The 20,854-nt window shown below is 36.8% G+C and overlaps 2 protein-coding genes across 4 annotated transcripts; one reads left to right on the top strand and one right to left on the bottom strand.

The window, feature by feature from the left end:
- Positions 1-1,923: 1,923 nt before the first annotated feature.
- Positions 1,924-9,172, top strand: LOC120004190 (survival of motor neuron-related-splicing factor 30-like). Of its 3 annotated transcripts, XR_005469465.1 has the most exons (10): positions 1,924-2,133; positions 3,004-3,072; positions 3,727-3,843; positions 4,127-4,209; positions 4,321-4,396; positions 5,083-5,259; positions 7,471-7,599; positions 7,769-7,944; positions 8,217-8,315; positions 8,840-9,172. XR_005469465.1 is itself a non-coding variant. In XM_038853461.1 (9 exons), the coding sequence occupies exons 1-8, from the start codon at positions 2,047-2,049 to the stop codon at positions 7,931-7,933; spliced, it is 903 nt and encodes a 300-aa protein (XP_038709389.1). In that variant the 5' UTR covers positions 1,924-2,046; the 3' UTR covers positions 7,934-7,944; positions 8,840-9,172. The 3 variants fall into 3 exon arrangements, 2 of the variants coding, with proteins under 2 accessions (XP_038709389.1, XP_038709388.1); XM_038853461.1 differs by lacking the exon at positions 8,217-8,315; XM_038853460.1 differs by lacking the exons at positions 8,217-8,315; positions 8,840-9,172 and having other exon boundaries at positions 7,769-8,151.
- Positions 9,173-12,865: 3,693 nt separating this feature from the next.
- LOC120003741 (protein NRT1/ PTR FAMILY 4.3-like) lies at positions 12,866-16,831 on the bottom strand. The gene is made up of 5 exons (XM_038852807.1): positions 16,593-16,831; positions 16,026-16,243; positions 15,089-15,532; positions 14,454-14,584; positions 12,866-13,969 (listed from the first exon to the last, which is right to left on the bottom strand). Exons 1-5 carry the CDS (start codon positions 16,732-16,734, stop codon positions 13,072-13,074), a joined length of 1,833 nt encoding a protein of 610 aa, XP_038708735.1. The 5' UTR covers positions 16,735-16,831; the 3' UTR covers positions 12,866-13,071.
- Between the last annotated feature and the right edge of the window lie 4,023 nt (positions 16,832-20,854).

Genomic DNA, 20,854 nt, shown 5'->3' with positions numbered 1-20,854 from the left:
ATTAAGATCATCATCGACATTGGCCACCTTATAGTTTGAGTCCCTATAGTAGGTTCCTTTGGATGAATTGGTCATGTCTTGTTCTTCCTTCAAGACTCTTTCGTAACGGACATATCTGGCAGTCAGGTGAAAAAAATCTTGAAAGTCCAAGTCGTTGAACTTCTTCTTGAATTGAACGAGCATCCCTTTCACAGCCAACGCCACCACTTCTCCTTCTGAAATCTCAGTGTTGCATCGAAGTCTGGCTTCCTTGAATTTGAGAAGAAACGACTCAATTGGCTCTCCTGGAAATTGAGTGATTCTTGACAAATCCGCCTTCGTGACTTCTGGTTCTTTTTTGTAAAATTGCTTATGGAAAACCTCCTCCATTTCTGTCAATGTATCAATAGAGCTAGCAGGTAACTTAATATACCAAGAGAATACTATACCCGTGAGAGAGTTCCCGAACAATTTGAGCTTGTAATCATCCTCCGAGCCAACTTTACCACACTGAATAGTAAAGTGAGCTGTGTGCTCCACGGTTGATTGGACATGAGATCTCACAATTTTGGCTGTTGGGAATAAGAGTTTTGTGGATATGAATGTTGGATTTGCAGGTGTGCCAGGGCTTGCTATCAACCCAAAGGATTTGATAGGATTGTTGTAGGATTTTGCACCGAATCTGACCTCTGCACCAAATCGATTGTGCGCAGTTAGAGAACACAAGCTGCTGGCTCAAGGTTTGATTTCTGAGAAAATGACTTAAAATGCTTGGAGTGTCAATATGAAAAAAAAACAGGAAAATAGAAGACTAATCATCGAAATGAAAAAAACTCCTATTGGAATGAAATGAAAAACAACACATTACTGGAATGTGCATCAGGATCTTCATTGAAAAGGGATACATACATCCTGAGATGTAGGCGTGCTTTACAAGCTTAAACAAAAACATTGACGCGGGATGTCTTTTTGTTTCTTCTTCTTCTTCTTTTATAGTGCTAAGAGATGAGCACTTCTTCTGTTCTTCTTCAAAAATATGTCATGGGACATCATGGGAATCATGGTAAGACCACTCTCTTGCTGGAGTGATTGGGTTAGTGGGTTTCATAATTGTAACCTTCTCCTGAATATAAGAATGATGGCAGCATCTATCTAGTTGTGCTTCGTCTTTAAAGAGGAAATGGACTCTCTTGGATGTTGTGGTAGCCTCTGCTTCGCGAGTCTTCAGGCTTCATGGTCGAAAATATGAGAACATGGCTCATGGCGATCATTTCGTTGTTGTTTCTACATAGAAGATCGTGTAAAAATGTGAACTTCTGAATTGTGCAGGACGAACATGGTTTAAGTATCGTGGAGTCGTGTTTCAGCTGGAAACATGTTTGAGAGAAAATTGGGATGTTTAGGTAGCAAACTTCCATTTCTCCAGGACTCTCTTTGATGTAATCCTGCTAAAATCTCCGTAGTTATCCAACAAATCACGTTTGAAAAGAATTTATCTGTTAGGACGAAGACTCCTTGAATTGTAGCCTTTTGGACAACAAATCTTGGACATTCCTGATTTCTGGGAACTAAATCCCTGGATTTCAGGTCAACAACCAATCATAAACCTGCAAAATGAAAATCGTTTAGTATAAAATTCTCCTTGCTTCTGCCACGTGTGATCAGGAGATTGGCCACTTCCTGTGCACTATGAATCCCACCTTCTCACGTGTTAGCTGACTTGTAGGATTTGATTTTGGTACAAACAGAACCTTATGGGTTGAAAAAAAAAAGGAAGGATATATTGGAATTATAATTTGTTTCGAGGACCTATTACTAATTAACTCAATTTTATAAGAATTCGGAAAGTTTGTAGGTAGAGATGCCAATATTACGAAAACTTAGGGGTTAAATTGTACTTTCATACTTTTTGGTTCCAGTTAAAATGCTCGAGATATGCGAAATCAACACGCTATCTTCTACCCTCTTCAATTTCCTAGTTCCCTGTCAAGTTTGCCTCTCTCATCCGAGATAAAATTCAAAATTTTCGAACAAAAAAAGGGAGCATATTCATAAATTGAAAAAAAAATGATGCAAGGAGGAGGAGGAGGCGAGGAAGTGAGCATAGAGGAGCTCGCCTCCAATCTTTCCACCTACAAAGAGCAACTTCATCAGGTCAGTCTTTCAGATTTCTTTTGTTTTTTTGTTTTTGTTTTTTTTAAATATAATTTTTTTGCTTAATTTTCGTGAATTTTATGAATTTCATGGTCTTAGAAGATTAAGCAAAGTATTATCTGCCCCATTTTTGGATCCCTCTCACTCTGAATTGAATGGAATTAGGGTTTTTTTTCGAGGGTTTATTCTTCGAGTTTGATTTCAATTTCTGGGCTTGAAGTCTGCTTTAAGTATAGAAGTTCAGTTTGTATGATAATTGCTGCCTTTGTGTTCTTGGTTCGTCTATATCAAATTTGGATTTTCAGGGTCACTTTGAGCAGCAAGACTGGAATTAGGATTTTACATCTAGTTTGCTTAATTGACTGGTGGAATTTCTGATTTTGAATTTTCTTGTGATTTTATTGACGAAAAATTTAAAAGAGCCTACCTTTTTGTCCGAAGAGATGGCTTCGCCAGACTGGAACGTTTACCTAAAATATGGTTTTCTGTGTCACTATGGGCATTTGCCCAAATCGTAATCGTGTGAGGAAGGATGTACATATGCGGTAATGGCTGTGTCCAAGTTGTATGTGATTGGTTGGAGGACTAGTTATGTTGATGACTATTATGGGCATACAAAGAGGAGGTTTCTAGTGTCAAACTCGTCCTCAAAGTAGGGTATGAAAAAGTTCAAAAAAAAAAATACTCCTTACAAATTTTATTTTGTGCACGTATTCTTTTTACTTTTAGGCTGAACTTTGGTTTATCTATCTTCTAGCAGTATACAGTTATTTGAAACTCTATATTTTCCCTATGTTCCACAGATGTACCTTGTACAAATCTAACCATCTTTTTCGTTATGCATAAGATGCTACCCTGTTTTTGGTTCAGGTCCGTCAACTTTTGGCAAATGATCGTCAAAATTCTGAATATGCGGACATGGAGAAGGAGCTCCAAGAGGTGATCCTTGTAATTTTCGTTATATTGATATTCAGCTTTCATTTCTCATTTTTGTTTATTCTTTGAAATTGTTCATTGCATGTTTGGGTTACTTCTCTTTTTATTGATATTTTCATTTCATTATTCATGTTTAAATAATCACCTCGAGTCAACAACTGACTTTTGCTCTATTAATAAGGGATTCATAAAGCATACTATAGATGTGACCTTTTAGGTGTTTAGGTTTTCGATCCCATCATCTTCTCTTTCTTTCTTGTCTTCCTCCTCTACGTTGAAGGAATCAACATGTTGTGCGCAAACAGGCAATTTTGGTTAGCTACTATTTGGCTTCCGAAGTGGTTTGTTTTCTTAGGGATTGAAAAGCTGTGAATGGCCTTCATGCCCAATAAAGTTGGTACGCTTGAGAAATGAGAGCACAGTGAAGAGTTTGGAATACTGAGAAAATATTGGTGCTATATGTACGAATAAACTACTATCTTGGTTCATTTGCAGGTTTGCTGTGTGTTGTGATGGACAGCCTGCTCCACTCCCTCTCACCTGATGAAAGATGTTCACCCTAAGTTTCTAAGTTCGAGTTTTAACAACGAACACCTTTTATAGTATTAAAAATCTTTTGGTATCATAACCAACTTGGCTAAACTTACGGGGATGCAGGTAATTGCTTTGACGGAAGAGCTCCTTGCAACTGCGAGGCAGAATGAGATATCACCTGATGCGCAGCCAACAGCCAGTGAGTCTCCTAGTTTGCCCTATTCTAAGGGGAATCAAATGGTAAATTACGTTCCTTTTTTCTTAGTAAAGTTCTATTTGCTTACAATTTTCATTTGGATGGAGCAAAAGCAAGATTTCATTCTGTCATGTATATTTCAGTGGCGTGCATGGGCATTCTTGAAGTTGCATATTTGTACCCTTGATTGACTTCCCATCCCCCCCCCCCCCCCTATCTTTGAGCTAATCCATAAAACTTATGATGCAGTATGGAAGCTCTCTTTTTTTTAATAAAGCAATAAAATGTTGTCCCCTTCTGCTTATTCTCGTCATTTCTGTCAATTAGGAATTAGGAAGCGTCTGTGACCATCATGAAAAATTTCCCCTTGGCACGAAAGTCCAAGCTGTTTGGAGTGAAGATGGTGAATGGTATGTCAAAAGTAAATAAAAAATTCTAGTCATCTAGTCATCTCAATGTTTATGTTTCCTCTAGTTTTATCTTTTTCTCCCTTGTATTCATTTGATTAATTGAATGTTCAGGTATGATGCTACAATTGAGGCTTTAACTCCAAATGGGTATTATGTTTCCTATGATGAATGGGGTAATAAGGAAGAGGTATGTTTCCGGCTGCTACTCTTTTGAAATGCTAGTATTTCTTATCTTTGAAAATCAACCAATATCTCTTAAAGAAAGCCAATTTGAATGTTCTGTTAGTAGTTAGTACTTTCTGTAAGGAGTATATGACTACTTGTTGTATCGGCTGAGCTTTGGAAAGACTGCAGATTTGATATGGTGAACCTGTTTATGTCAATGGTGTGTTTGGTCGAGCTATATAGCAGAGTCTAAAAATAGAGAAATGAGGGCAGGAAGGAGAAGGGTGGAACATTCTTTCATTTTTATTTTTATATCTAGTAATGGGAATATTAGAAAAGTGATATATAATTGAATTATGGTTTTGCATGCACACACACACTTCTTTAACTATATGGCGGGGTGGGAATAAAAATGAATTGGCTCTATTTATTGTAACTGCTTGTATGATGAAAATTGGTCGATGGAAAATGATCTAGAAGTCAACCTGAAAAAAGAAGGAATTGTAGGAGTAAGACCTACATATTTGTAGTCGCTTAAATCTTTTTTCGGTATTCTCTTGACTCTCTCTTTCTCCCCTCCAAATAGATATCCTCTCTTAAAGTTTTGTTCGTGCTAATAATAAATTGGAAGTATTAAGTATTAACAACCCCTATATTCTTTCACTGATAGAACATAGAATTTTATATGATTGCGGTTGATTATTCCAGGTGGATCCTGCCAATGTAAGGCCAGTTCAGTACGATGTGTTGCTGGAAGCTGAAAGGGTAGCTGAAGCAACAAAACAAGCTATCAAGCGGAAGATTGCACAAGCTTCATCTGTTGACTTTCAGTCTCGAAGTTTACCAGCAAAGCTCCGTATAGAACCTGATGATCCTGAGGATGTGGTAAGCTATGTTCTTTTATGTAACTTGTAATACCTTCTGGGAAAAAAATGCCTTGTTTTTCTTCAATTCTGATGAAACATAAGCGTTACTGATGATGGTTTTACAATGAAGATAAAGGAGTTATTAGTTGGTTTGTGAGTGATGTAAAGATAAGTAAAAATAGTAGTGCTAATGATGTAAAGATAAGTTAGTTTAGCAGTGCTAATGGTGTTATGGTGGTGATGGAACAATAATGATAGTGCTGTTGCAATATGGATGGTATGGTAGCAGCTGGGGATTGTTTCTATAGGTGCTAATGGTAGCATTAATGCTTGTGATAATGTTGGCGATGGTGACAAATGACTCAAATATGGTACGATAGTGGCGGTGATCTACACGGCAATGGTGCGGTGGTGGTATACCAACAACTAACCCTTTTTCAAATGGAAAATGGATATATTTATTGAATGGCTTTTTGCTAAGAGTCTTCTAAAAGCTATCTTAATCTTATTAAAAGTCGCATGAGATTCGAAAGACTTCTTTATTTAATTCGTCTTTTTTAAATATAAAATAGTTTATGAACTTGTCCCAAATTCCAATGTGATCCTTATCTCTAGAGGGTTGGATAAAGCTCTTCTATGACACTAGAACTTTGATAATTTTGGCATATGTAGGGGATTGGGGGGATTTCAGAGCTAGCCATTGAAGTAGTGGTGCTCTTCCATAACTTAAAGTGTGTGTGTGTGTGTGTGTGTGTGTATATATATTTGTGTCAATTTCCTTCAGCTTCTCCATGTAGTCTTTTGCAGCACCTTGTTGCTATAAGCCTATAACAAACCATTGGCAAAAAAAAATATGCCACTACACATAGAATCACCTATTAGGATTGGTTCTTCTTGACGTTTACAACTGTAGCCTTGTCCCTATAAAATTCATCAAATGATTTTTTAAGTCTGAACATTATAGGTTGGATGCATTTGTAAATCAGGTGGTTTTTCAATCTGTTCACCTCTAATTTTTCCAACTAAGGCATGCATTACCTTTGTTTCTCAAGTGTGTTTTGAACTTTTCAGCAGATAAAATGCCAATGAGAATGAGATTCCAAACCTTGCCATTCTAGATGCATGTGTTTGAAAAATATGTGACTCCATCAATTCTCCCTTTCTATTTTGACACTATCATCACCTTCCCCACAACTAAAATGATTCTCCTATTGATTACACCACCACATGTTCCTCTTCATCCATATAATCATCAAATGTTGGTTCCAATAATCCCTCCCTTTTCATCATCATACTCAATCATGTTTATTATCTCGTGGTCATGCATGAGAAGTGTGACCCTTTTGTTTTTTCCCCTCAAATCTTTGTTCGTAAATATTCTTTAGACTAGCCTTACATTTTAGATAATCTCTAGCATGCATCTTTCCCATAAAATCAGCAAGTTCAATGTTATTCTTACATCAATTAGGTCAGTTTAACAGACTAACATTTCCTCCACTCTACCTTGCATCACTTTCTTAGCAGCTCCAGCCTCATGGAAGGGGGTCTTTCTCTTCTTCAGAGTTGTCCTCCTTGGCATTACCTTCTCGTATACTCAAGTGTCTGTGGTAACTGTCAGGAATCTCTAAACAGGCTTCCATGTGTTCCCATTCCTGAAGAGTTTGCACATCCGCAAATTTATGAGAATTTTAGTTATTTTGGTATTGTAAAAGGCTTGAGATTTTTCCATTACTAGTTTGATGGGCTACTTGTGTTCCTAGCTACAACTGCCAGTCAAAGTGCCGAAAGCAGAAATTATATTTAGTTAACATTAACTAGGATGCATGTATTTTTCCTGAATGTATTTTCCATCTTTATTTTCATCTTCTGTTCTGTAACATTTGTGCTATACTCCCCCCAATGATGGGACATGGGTATTATCTAGGATCCGGTGAACATGGGAGTATTTGCACTTTGCTTTAATTCTTTTCAAGGACAAAATGAGATGAGTTTGATTGGTTATTGTTTATACCTTTTTCTTATGTGCTAAATGAAGCTTGAATGTTTATGGTACGTACAGAATGAGTTTTGAGGTTTAATCAATATTTTTTTTATCCCACTTACATAGCCACCATTGAAGCTGTTAAGCAATGGTTCCCCGACCTCCCAGTACACATTAACATACACTGCAATCATTGGTATAATTTTGTATATGCTCTCTTTGCTATTTATAATTCCATCCCATCTGCAGAAAGCTGCCAAGCGCAAGAAGATTCATTCCTTTAAGTCGAAGATGCGAATGGAACAACTTGAGGTAACACAAAATAAGAGGCAGAATGCTTGGCAGCAGTTCCAGACGACCAAAGGCAGGGCTAAGAAGGTATGTTGAACAGAAAGCAGTGGTGGATAATTATTTGTTTAAAGTTGGTATTTGGTTTGCACTTAAAAGCAGTGCAAACTGGCAGTTGATCAATGATCAGTAGAGATGGATGCTATTTTCATTTATTTGCCACTTTTTTGTTGATGTGTCCATGTTTTCACGTTCCTAGATTGGTTTCCTTTCCGGACGCAAGCGAGAAAGCATCTTCAAGTCTCCTGATGATCCTCAAGGTAAGGTTGGTGTGACTGGAAGTGGGAAAGGTCTGACGGAGTTCCAAAGGAGGGAAAAACACTTGCATCTCAAGGGTGGAGGAAATGAGCAGACTGATGAGTAGAATGCAATGAGGTGCTGCTTTCCTTTCCGTTACCTTACATGTATCTGCTTCATTGGTGTTATTGACACCCAACTGGTTCCCTGTAGAGTTTGGACGTGCAAGGTGTCAATTTAGGAATCCCTGGTGATTCTTAATTGGTTAGCATATGGCTTCCTGGGATATATATGCATAGAAAACTGAAAGTTGCATCATAGACTGGTTTTATTTTTCTTTGTTCAGTTCCCATTTTTTTTCATCTTCTATAATCTTGTAGATCAGTTTATAGTTGGGTTATCGATTTCAGGATTTGGGGTTTCATTGCGTCCAGCCCTTGAGTTTTGATAGGTTGACCCACGTCCACAGGACTACGAAATGGGGCTAATTGCAAACAAATTCCATAGAAGTTAGATTTGGTTGGTCGCATAGACACACCTTTCAGGAGAATTTTAACATATGTGAGGAGTGTTTATGAAGCCGAATCACAATTTTTGGGGTTCAGTTGTATATTTGTCTTTCAACAGACTTTCAAGTGTGACCAATGATAACCTACGAGTGTAAACGGAGAATTGAATTTTGTATGGCAAGGCTCAAGTGCTGGAGCCTTATCTTATTAACATATTTAGAAGTCAGTGGCTTATTTGAATTTTGGAGTGCCTAAGTGAACTCTAAAAAGAAAAGAAATTAAATGTTGTATATAACTTAAATTACTTTTCTAGCATTTTGAGATGCAAAATAATTAATAACATTGGTTAATCAATTTGTTTTTGCAAAATCACTTTCAATAGACAATATAACTAATCTATTTAACCTTTATTGATTTTTAAGTTGAAATGGGCTATGAGTTATTTAACTAATTTTTTTTTCCCAAATGTGGCTTAAATGAGTTTGGGGCTGTTATGGTACTAATAATTTTTTTTTTAAATATAGGACACTGAGGATTTGAGGGTCCTGTGCTGCAGCCCGTGTCACGCTACTCAGGGATGCCTCTGTTAGAAGTGGGAGCATATATGGCATTGGACTGCAATGGAAAGGAAGTGGGGAATGGGATTAACCTTTTAACAACGGTGTTTAATGTTTGCTTTACCTATTTGTTTACGCGTGTAGTCTTCTGCTCGATGTGCACGAATACCAGTACCAAAGATCTGTGGGATGACCTATAAAAAGTAGTGTGTAAATAGGGATTCAAATTCATGACCCACTTCCTTTGACAAAAAGGAAAATGGATTTTTCTTTTAAATCGAGAATGATATCATTCAAGTTCGTCCTTTGGATATTCGATATGAATCTAAATTAAAGTTATCAAACTCGTACGCTCACTTGATGATAGGATAAATTGGGTTAAAACCCGACACGTGATCATAAAAATATTACTTCTAATGAGAATCAAACTAATGATCTTCTAAGTTCATAAGATTCAGCTCCAGAAAAATTCACCACTATAAGACTATCAGCCAAGTAATTAGAATAAGGGAATTGAGTATAGCGTCACATATTATCATAAATTACTGTAGTTTGTGCTTTATTAGATAGATTTTTCTTGGTAGCTCTGTGCGTGGATGTAGACATAAGACCAATAATTCATTCCAAGTGTGTTTCGTTGTGTATATGTATATATGCCATTTGAATGACCGTTGCCCATTAGTTCTTATAAAAAAAAAAAGTGATATCTTTTTATTTGATCTGTCAATGGAAATGAGAGGGGAACAGCTGCTTTAATCTCAAATTTGTTTGGCTACAAACTTACTTTAAGTTGGCACATTTTATCATGTTGGGATGTTAGGGGACAGATTTTGTGGTGGCAGACTTCAATTGGAAAAGGCTATATTTCAGCATTGTTGATGAGTGTTTTATGCCTCCGAATCCAATGGTGGAGGAAATAAATGTTTGCTACAACATCATTAAGCTTTTGAACAACTCACAAAAGGCCTTCTTTCTTCCTCCAATAGAGTAGCCTTAGCTTGCCTAGGGTTTCTTAATTTGGAGCTGTAATGAGGGGTGATTTGAATGTAGTTCTTGCACTATGTGGTCTATGCTCTGGTGCCTTTTGAATATTAGTCTTAGCTTCTTTACAGCATGTTTGTATGTATATCTATATATGATGTATGTATGTATATAGCATCATCAATAACATGTTTTGTTTTTGACAAGTTACTTTTTTTTTCTTTTTTTAAAGGGGAAAGATGATGTTACCTGGAGAACCTGCCTCGAGTGGATAGGATCACAAGTCTATATAGTGTCAAGCTTGGTGGTCGTGAGCAAGCTATCTAGTGGCAATGAGGCTAAGTCTTTTATCTCACATCGTCAGGGGAAGATATGAAATATAGGATATAATAAGTCAAACTTGCAAACTAGTAAAGGTGTTTTTCCTGACCTCAAAGTAGTATAGGTTGGTGCTGAGCATAGGAAGACAAAATTGAATGGGCCAATATAGGCTAGCCCAATGTTCAAGGGCGGAGCCAGGAATTGATGTTGGGGGGATTATTAAAAGTTGACAGGTCCAGAGGCAATGCCCCCAAATATTTATATAGCTATTTACAACATTACAACTATTTAAAATGAAATCAACGATGTACATTCATCTTGATATTTAGTGGTATAAAATAATCAAAAAAGTCAGCATAAATATATATTGAAGCGGTTTGTCATCAGACACTGTGACACACTTGCATAGTTGCACCATCGAAAGAGAGTAGGAGACGAAGCGGTTCGTCAACAGAAAAGCAGAGGTTGCGCTAGCACAAAAAGACAGTGAAGACTTAGAAGACGACTTAGCTAATTAGGGTCTTAGGCGGTACAGTTAGCCTTTAATCACTTAATGCCCTAGATATTTAGGTATGTGCCCGTATATAAAGTGTGTTTTTATTTAGATAACTAAGTGTATATTTAGGTATAGGCATGTATATAACTATATGTAAGTGTATTATTCATTTATTTATTTATATATAATTGTATAAGTATACATAATATTTTATAAAAAAATTTGGGGTAGGACATTGGATATGCCCTTACCAGTGTTACTAGTGTAGAGGGACGGAGCCTAGTGTAGTCCCCGTTGGATTTGTCCTTGTCAGTATTATTAATGCGGAGGGACGGGCTATTACGGTACCTCCTTTAACTTTTATTACCACTAGGTGAAGAGTATGTTTGCTAGGAAGAATTCAAGCATTCAAGCCCTTTCAGCATAAAGTGTATTTTATGACTCAAGATGTAAATAATGATATGTGTGGCTATGCCTGTTATGTAAATGTGTACATGTAGATAGATAGTATAACAAGTTATGATTAGTTACATGACCAAGTAAGTGGATCTCCTTGTATAAAGGGAAATGATATAGGTGATGAAGAGAGGAGAGGAGGGGAGAGGAGGGGAGGGGGCCCATCCATGGCAGGCAGTATCTTTGATGAATATATATATAGAGATAGTAGCGGGGGGCATATATAGCTCCAACATCAAAACATGTTTTGGACATGTCTCTCAACCAAAAGGGTGCTTGATGTGCCAATACAAAACATGACAGTGTAACTACTCTCACTATATCTTCTTTTGAACTATCTCTCAAGAATCACTTTCTCATTATTTTTGACTTTATTCCTCCATATACATGCATCACATCATACTAGCTAGTTTGATTTTTTCCCCAGAGGACCCCCCTCCTCCTCCTTCTCCTCGATCTACTTCCTCGCAAAGCCACCCACTTAGCATATATATGTATATTTCTTTGTGGATAACTATCGATTTGACCCTTATACGTTGCGTTTTGGATAAAAAAAAGTCGATAAATTTGTTTTTGGGTTATTTGAGACCCTACACTTATCAAAATGGAATATTTCAAGCCTTGGACGTTAAAAAATGTTGATGGGGTACAAATTATCTGACATGTCATTTTACAAAACAAATATTAATTATGACATGACAAAAAAAAACAATGCGTCCGAAATACTCTGTTGGACCACCCCGACCACAACCCAAGCTTCTCTAGCCATCTTCGACCTCTAGAATAAAAAAAATTTCCCTCGAATTTTGAAGTACCTCTGTGTGAAAATCCGGTCGATCCGCCACCACCACAAATCAACGCACTGGGCCCGGGTGCACCACCTCCACCCATCTTTGACCGAAATGATCGCTGAAAAAGGAAGACCCGTCATTGACCCGTGGGTCCAAATCGTGCAGTTTACCATTTTTGTCTTCTTCCCCCAACACTTCACCGTTATTTGTGCAAATCAACTCCAGCGACTAAGATCGCAAATGGGTTTCATTCTAGTTTATTGATTGATACCGGAAATTTGTTGTTTATGCAAATATGGAGGCTTAGCAGCAACATAGTCGTAACTTTGTTCGTCGGTAAGATTTCATGGTATCTATTTTCTTTGTCTAGAAATCAGCTCCTTCTTTAATTTCTTTTTAAAAAATAAGCCAAGTGTCATAATTTGATAGGTTAAATCCACATGTATGCCATGTCATAAATGAAGAAATAAAAAATTACACTTAACTACCACATCAACTTTTTTTAACTCTAGTTTGATGGAAGGGTTGAAATGATCTATTTTGGTAAGTCCAAAGTCTGATATGACCTAAAAACAAGGTCAATGGCTTTTTTAATGCAAAACGCAAAGTATAGAGGCCAAATCCATACTTATCCCATTCCTTTTCAGTCATTCAAAAAGACATATATGTATTGGATGTGTTTGGTACACAATTTTGCACCACAACGTATGCTACTAGTAGCATATATTGTGGTGCAAAAATGTGGGGCATAAAATGGTATTTTTCTGGCACAAACTCCCATACAATTTTGGAACAATAATATTGCACTTTCAAAATGACACTCTTTTGGACAATTTCTAACATTTTATTATAATTTTTCATTTATGTCCAATAGTTTAATTGATTTTCCGATTTTATCCTTGATAAATGAGGACTTGTAGCAAGGATAAATTACTTATTAAATCTGATAAAAAAAATAAAAAGTACTAGATTCTTAAGAGTAATTTCAAGGATGGCCTACAATTATGGTGGCCTGAAGGCAATTCTTCTTTCATACACACACACACAAACTTCCTCTCTCTCTCTATTGATATAGATATAGAGACTTATTTACAATCTTTTTCTTCTAATACAAGTATACATATATGTGGATAAGGAAACAGAACATTCATGGTTTAAGGTATACTCTCAGCTTCAATTCTTTTTGAAGTGCTGAAGTGATGATCATGCTGGTTGAACTCCATTCCATGTGTTCCATTCCTTTCTGAGGTTGATAGAGATGGACTGAGTGAGTGCCATCGAGCCCAAAAGAGATAGTGGATGAAGTTGAGGAAGCTAAGAACTGCTAGAGTCCAATAAAAAAGGTCCAGCCTATCTTTGTTCAAATCATTATCACTGAGCCAACCACCATTTGAAGAGCTTGAGGTGATCTTGTTTACCAAAGAAACCAATAAGGAACTCAAGTAAAACCCAAAAGAGTATGAGCAGTAAGTCACTGCTGTTAAGAATGCTTGCATTCCTTTCAATGACTGTTTGTAGAAGAACTCAATCAACCCAACTGCAGTTAGCATCTCCGATAATCCGAAGATCAGAAACTGCGGAGCAATCCAAAAGATGGAGATTATTTCCTTCGAATGCACGGCTGAATCTCTCCTCTTCTTCTCCATGAGAGCTGCTGATACCATTGAAAATGTGACAAGAAACAGGCCAAGGCCAATTCTTTGCAAGGGTGGGATTCCGGACACGTGACCCGTGAATTTTCTTGCAAAAGGAATAAAGAAAGTGTCGTAGAGAGGCACTAAGATGATGAGAATGATATAAGGGATAGCTTGAAGTGAGGCTGGTGGGATGTGGAAGGATTTTGTGAGTTGGGTGTTCATAGCACTCCCTTGTTGGACAGAGAAGGTCTGGAGTTGAGCTAAAACAGTGTTGAAAACAATTGTGCAAGCAAAAATGGGAAGAACTGAAATCAGTATCTTCACTTGCTCGACTTGGTTGACAGTGCAAAGCCTCCATGGGCTTTCCTTTATATTGCTTCCATCTTCAACTTTGATGCAGGCTTTGTCCAAGAAACTGCAGAAATTTGTTCACTGTCATTCGGTAATCAAGGGTTGTAAACTTCTGGAATTAAGAAATAGTAGCAATAACCATAAATATTCAGACTCGTGCAAACACGCAACACACGCTTTAGCTCTACAGGGAATACTGGGTTAGTGGAGCATATCTTTAAGCAGGAACCAATGACGAAAGAGAAATCGCACTGTATATTCCAACTAATCTATCATGTATATAACTTAAGTGTTTGAAACAAAGGATTTGATGATAATGATGAGACACACACTTTACCAAAAGCAACCAATAAATCTTCAAATACAAGGCAAGATAGATAACAATAATTCTCCTCATACAGCCCCACCTACACAATGATATAAATACATATAAATGCATAAATATGTATGTATACGTGTCTTGAGTGTGATTTTTCTTGATCCAAACTTGAGCATTCAACAAGATGGACAACCATGCTAACGATTATGGATTACGGATTGAAACTTACCTCAATCTCTGCGTGTGAGGCAGACTGCCAGAGTCAGTATCCATGGAAACACTGTTATTTTGGCTTCCATGAAGCATCTGTGGGTTAGATGGACATACTTGCTTTCTCTTCAATATTGCTGCCACAAAAACCTGATCATATAGAAACTCAAGACATGAGAATTTTACTATTACTAGAGTTTTTCCACAGTAACAGAAATGCACAAAGAAAGGGATCATGTACACAAGCTTATGTCACCACTGTAAGGTAAAATCATAATGTACATTTTCAGAATTCTTAGATCATGGTTTGACAATGCGATGTTGAAAATCCCAGCCCTACTCACATCAAAGATATTGTCCGTTTTGGGTTTGCCGGTTCCTGTGAATACATCAAGCCGGCACAGCTTTGTTTTTCATAGGACGTCTCACTTAATGGTACTTAAACCCATGAAAATACCTATTAGTGTGGTAGGGATATGGGCATCCATATATATCACATGGTTTATACGTCACAAACCGATGTGGGATCTTAACACGCAATATGTACACCTACGACTTTACACAATTTCATCCAGGAAAGCCTTTTGTTTTGATCATGTGAGTATAACCATGTATGATAGATAAAATAAATAAATAAATAAATAAGAGCTTTACTTGAGCAATGGGAGTGATTATGCTTCCTTGAGGTGGTTTGTTCCTGTAGTAGACAGTTCCATAAACCAAGCAAATCAAGCCCATGGCCATGGCAGCAGCAGAAACTCCAAACCCGACATCCATTCCAGAGTGTGTTTGCACCCAAACAAGTACTGTAAGGGCAACAAGCTCACCCATAGAGAAGGCAAAGTAGGCACCATTAAAGTAGGTGGAGAGCATTTTCAACTGCTTGGGATTGTTCTGATTGAACTGGTCACCTCCATGAGCAATCATATTGGGCTTGACACAGCCACTACCTAATGCTACCAAGTACAATGCAGCAAAGAATATCAAGGCCTTGAAGCCCTTTGCTTCCTCACAGAGAGCTCCATTGGTCACTAACATATTGCACTTGGGTGGCTTTAGTTGAGGAATATGAGCTTGCACCGATAGTAATATGAAACCCTGCATTGTAATTTGACATGAAGTGTATTTCTTAATTTTTTATGAAAATTTATTTGAAATTATATCTTAAAATATCACTGTAATTTTAAAGAAATAATTCTGAAGTAAATATAATCCACTGTTTTTGTGGGTCAGAGGGTTAAGAAGAGACAAAACAGAGGTTTTCTTTCACTCTAAAAAAACAAAAGAAGAGCTTGGACTGATAGTGGGAAACTCTACATTATCCGAGCACAGGAACAAAACTTTTTTTTAAGAAAAAAGAAGAAAATCCAATATAGACTCTCTTTTAGAGAAAAAGTATTTTTCCTCCCTTTGATTGGGAAGACTTATTCATAAAAAAGCAAAGTATTTCCTTTATTACAATCATCTTAAAATTAGTTGTTTTTTTCCCCTTTTGAGACCAATTATAAACAAAAGAGAGAAAGAAAAAAAACTTAGAGAAAGAAAACAAAAGTGGATTTGATGAATGAGAGGGGAATTAATGAAAGCTTACAGAAAGTTCCACAAAACCAAAGATGAGCATGGTCCAGAAACTCCCAAGAAAAGAATCAGAAAGGTAGCCACCAAGGAGGGTCAAGAGGAAGACAGTTCCAACAAAGTTTGTCACAATGTTTGCAGCCTGAGACAATGAATAGTGCATCTCATTTATCACATATGTAATCAGGTTGTTCGCTACTGCTGCTATTGCCATTATCTCAAATGTTTGTAGCCCTGCCAAAATTTACAAAATCAAAATTAAACTCTTCAGTCCAGTGGACATGATAATGACAAATGTGATTATTTATAAAAGCTAGCACTACCAAATACAAAATACAAAGAACATGTTTCATGCTCACACCCATTTGGAAAGATTATATAATATAACCACTAAAAACTTTATCTATTTGAAATAAAAATGAAAATAAAAAACTTGTTCGGACAAGCTGAGCGTTAATCAAACCCAAACTCAACCTTAAAAAAAGCACAAAATCAATCTTACAGCATATATAGATAAGCAGTAAAGCCGTAAAGGAATCTATACATACATCCATACAAGGGGAGAGAAAGAGAGAGAGCATACCAAGAACAAATGCAGCAGCCCTCATTCCTCCATGCTTGTTAGGATTAGAAGGCTTGCCTCTCCAATCAACAGTGGAGTCCTCACCATAAAAGGTATCACCTTTAGTGCCGTTCTGCCTCCTCCCCTCCATTTCGATGTCCATTTTCGAAAATTACAGAGAAAAGGAAGAACCTCGCAGAGAAAATCTGAAGATGGGTTCGTTTGTGTAGCTCTATTTCTTAATCTGAGGCATGGAAGGCAAAGTGGGTTTGGTCCTAAATTTATAGGCACCTCAAGGCTCAAAGTCTCCACCTGGTAGTTTCTTGGGAAAATGGAATGGGAAATTCACACGCACCATTGCCAACGTGGACCACACTTGCACCAGAGAAACTGTAATTATTTGCTCTCCTTCAAAAATCTCTTCTTGTGATATTTGAATAATTAAGGAAAAGACTAATTAACATATGTATATTTTTTATTGCTACTGAAATGGATAGAGAGTTGACATATGTAGTTGTCCTTTTTGTATTTCTATGGTCAAGGTGTACCCTACGCACATCTACTAAATTTTATAGTCCTTTCGTACTATTTTCTTAGTTGTTCTTTTTATTTTGAATTGTCTTAAAATTAATATCACTTTTCTTCATTAATTAACAACTTTATTGTTGTATTTCAAAATTATCATTATAACTTTAATTACCCATGTTTCAATGAAAAAAAGTACTATCATAATAAGGGTAAATTTGGAATAATATGATTATTTTATGTAGTTAAATTGCATTAAATAATGTCTTCTTAAAAAGTTAGATTTTCAAAAGATGACAAACAAATTGGGATGAAATGAGTATTTAATAAGAAGTGATAGGGATGTCAGTCATTCCAATAACTGACATGTCACTCTTTGATTCGATCATCAATTTTTTGAACCTCTATACTTACATCAATCAAGTAACAGGATGAATTATTGGGATGATTAGAATCTCATTTACTGAGATCCCAAACATTTTTTATATTTGATTACTACATTAAAAAAAGGTGCGCACATAATTCAAATAAAATATATATTATATTCATAAACAATATATATAAAAAAGGGGGTGGCTAGGTACATACCCCTATGGTGCACTTAGTGAAATGAGAATGATGAGCATTGCATTAGTTTTTGGAAGTGCAGGGTACTGTTATGAAGTTAATTATATGATGTAGCTTTTTTTTTGTGTTGTGTGGGTGGAAATAAAGGCAACATTACAAAACCAGAGTCAAGAGGTTGTCTGTCTGTGTCCATTCAACAATATACAGACACAACTTTCATCGATTGGCAGAAAATGAATTTCTCTTTTGGGTTGGTGGTATTCCACTTTGTTCATGCAATGGACACAGTGAGTTATATAATTATAGGTGATCTCATATTACAATACATGGGTATGTAGCAATTATCAAAGCAAACTAATCTACACAACTTATTGCCATAGTCTTAAAAGTCCGCTGATGAACCTAGAAATTCATACTACTTTCGGTTCAAATAGGGGAAAAGAACGGACAACTTGATTACGTAATGCTCAGCAAAAGTTTTCGATTTGCAAATCTCTCACCCATTTTTTAAAGTCCTACCAAAAATTTCACTTGGTTTGATTCACCCTGAGTCATTAAAGGTCTGTTACCATATATGTATTATTGTGTATCAATCATAGGAGTATGTTAAGGCAATACTTTAGGAGCAAGTTAAGGCAAGATTTTAGGGTGTAATATATATACCCAAAATGATATATGTCCATAATTTTCTCATCCATAAACTTACATAATCTAGGTGGCGAGCCAGATAGGCATGCCACATAGATTAAAATAAAAAAAAAAACTTTATTAAAGAAGCCACATAGGTATGCCACATGTTTATATAAGTTTATTTTATGGATATGCTGTGTTTCCGTATATACCCCTCTTGTACAAAGTTGAATATACACAAAATACAATTCTCCTCACTGTTCACATGGCGCATTTGTTACTGGAGATCTTCCTGTTCCAGCTCATCCTGATTCCAAGGATGCCAAGGAAATTGCTAAATGGGCTCAGTTGTATGACACCTAGGACAGTAAGAATCACCAAATTATCAAATCGTTTCGTAATTCATAAATCTCGTCTATTCACCAGCAAATTGGTCTCTATGAAACTACAAAGGAAGTTTGGGACATGCTTGCATGCTAATACACCACCTCTAGTATCTCCCACCAGTATCAATTGATCTCCACCGATCATGAACTGAAGCAGACCTCTGAACAGTCAATTATGGAATCTCGTAATCAGATGCATGTTGATGTGCCAATTATATACATACAATTGGACACTCTTTTCATTGATCTTTATGTCGTTTTGAGCCGATTAAGGATAGATTCTGCCTAATTAATCGTATTTGTGTATTTCAGGTATAAAGGTTTGAGTCAAGAAGAAGGGAACCGAAAAGAGGCGAAAATGGACAAGTTGAAACCAAAGACTTTTTTGATCGATCGGGCCTCATTTCCGATCAATCGGATCGAGTTTGTTCATTGCATTGTTTCCAAGCTAAGTTAGTTTTTGATCGATCGGGGTCCATTTCTGATCCATCGAACTTCATCAAATTCGTGATTTTGTTGTTCGAGTTCCATGAAAATGTCCCAAAACCCAAGTGGGTCCAGTCCAAAATGACATAGGATTGTTAGAAAAATGACTCTGGGGTTTTTGGGAGTATAAAAGGGTAGAAAATTAGGGTTTTAGGAGGGGGACACACTTCTTGAAGGCTAGGTTTTGGAAGAGCTCTTGGGAGACAGCTTAAGAGCAAGGAGAAGCAGGGATTTCATGGGTTTTCTTGTATCTCTTCTTATTTCTTGATTCTATGACTGTTATTTTGGATATTATCATGTATTTGAATGATATGAGGAACTAATTCTCTTGCTAGAGCTCTAATGGAGCCTCACCTTTGAATATTGAATGAACTTAGTTTATTAATCTTGATTTCCTTTTTGTTTGTTGATTATCTGTGGTTGTGCTTAAATACTTTTGAATGCTTGATCACCATTCGAATGATATTTTGCCTAGATTAAGACTGGAAGGAGATACTTAGGGTTGCACTCACCATAGATGACATAGGTTACATGAACCATAGGAATATAGGTGAATGACCTATGCAATCGCTACACGATGATCTACTTTGCTTAATGGGTTTTTGATATTTAGTATGATTGTTAGGAATAACGGGGATTGGTATTGAAAATACTTTCGGTGTAACTGGGAACAGAGCATTGAATAGGAAGGGAAATCGATTGTCAACATTGAATTAGAAATTAGGGATTGATGAACCAAGGTAATCTGATAGGATAGGTGGTGGTGACATTAAATGCCTTAGTGTTGCGTACTTGATTAAACTATTCGGTTTTTGCTTGGTTGTTTGTTGAATTGTTTGACTCGATTAGTTAATCCTTTAATTTCCTGTATTAGTGTTAATTGAACCACAAAACCACTCTTTGCTTCTACATTTAGTATAATCTTAGCTTAAATTGATTTGAATGTGAATTGCCAATACATCCTCGTGGGAATGATACTTTATTCACTCTTTATTATTTGTACGATTTGTGCGCATGCAAATATTTCACATCACATGTCATATGGGATCAGTTAGCTGAGTGTGTTAAAATACCACATCGGTTGGGTGATATCCAACCATGTGGTATATAAGCTTGCCCAAGTCCCTATCACACATAAGAGGCCTTTTCCCTAGTTAAGTGAGTTGGGCCTTGACCCACTTGCTAGCTAGGGAGAAACAAAGCCGTACGAACCCGATGTATCCTCTGGAATCAGATAACCCAAAGTGGACAATATCTATGATGTGTATATAGGGCTCGAGATTTTCATCAGAGCGTGAACCAAACTAGGATATCGATGTAGATGCTGAGAAATATACTACCATCCATGATCAACTTCACCTTATTTAGTTCCTTTAGGCTCTTCGGCATGCCTATGAAGCTACTCATGCTTCTCTCCTTCAACGTAGTCCTTTGTCCACTCATGATATTGCTATCCAGCAGCTTAACCCTAAAGAGATTCATTTGGGAACTATGACTCATGCACACATTGATGTTGAACTTGCTACGTCTACTCGAATGTCTCGTAATGATCAACCACTCTGCAAGCACTGTCACAAACATGGGCATTATCTATCTACTTACCGAACCATTACTTATCACTTCTGCCATAAGACTGGACACAGCTCCACCAAGTGTCTTATGAAATCATCATCTGCTTCGTCTTTATCT

The sequence above is a fragment of the Tripterygium wilfordii genome, chromosome 8 (genome assembly GCF_013401445.1).
Source record: "Tripterygium wilfordii isolate XIE 37 chromosome 8, ASM1340144v1, whole genome shotgun sequence".
Lineage (NCBI taxonomy): Eukaryota > Viridiplantae > Streptophyta > Magnoliopsida > Celastrales > Celastraceae > Tripterygium > Tripterygium wilfordii.
The sequence above is the reverse complement of the archived record's forward strand: the minus strand, read 5'-3'. Positions and strand labels throughout refer to the sequence as shown.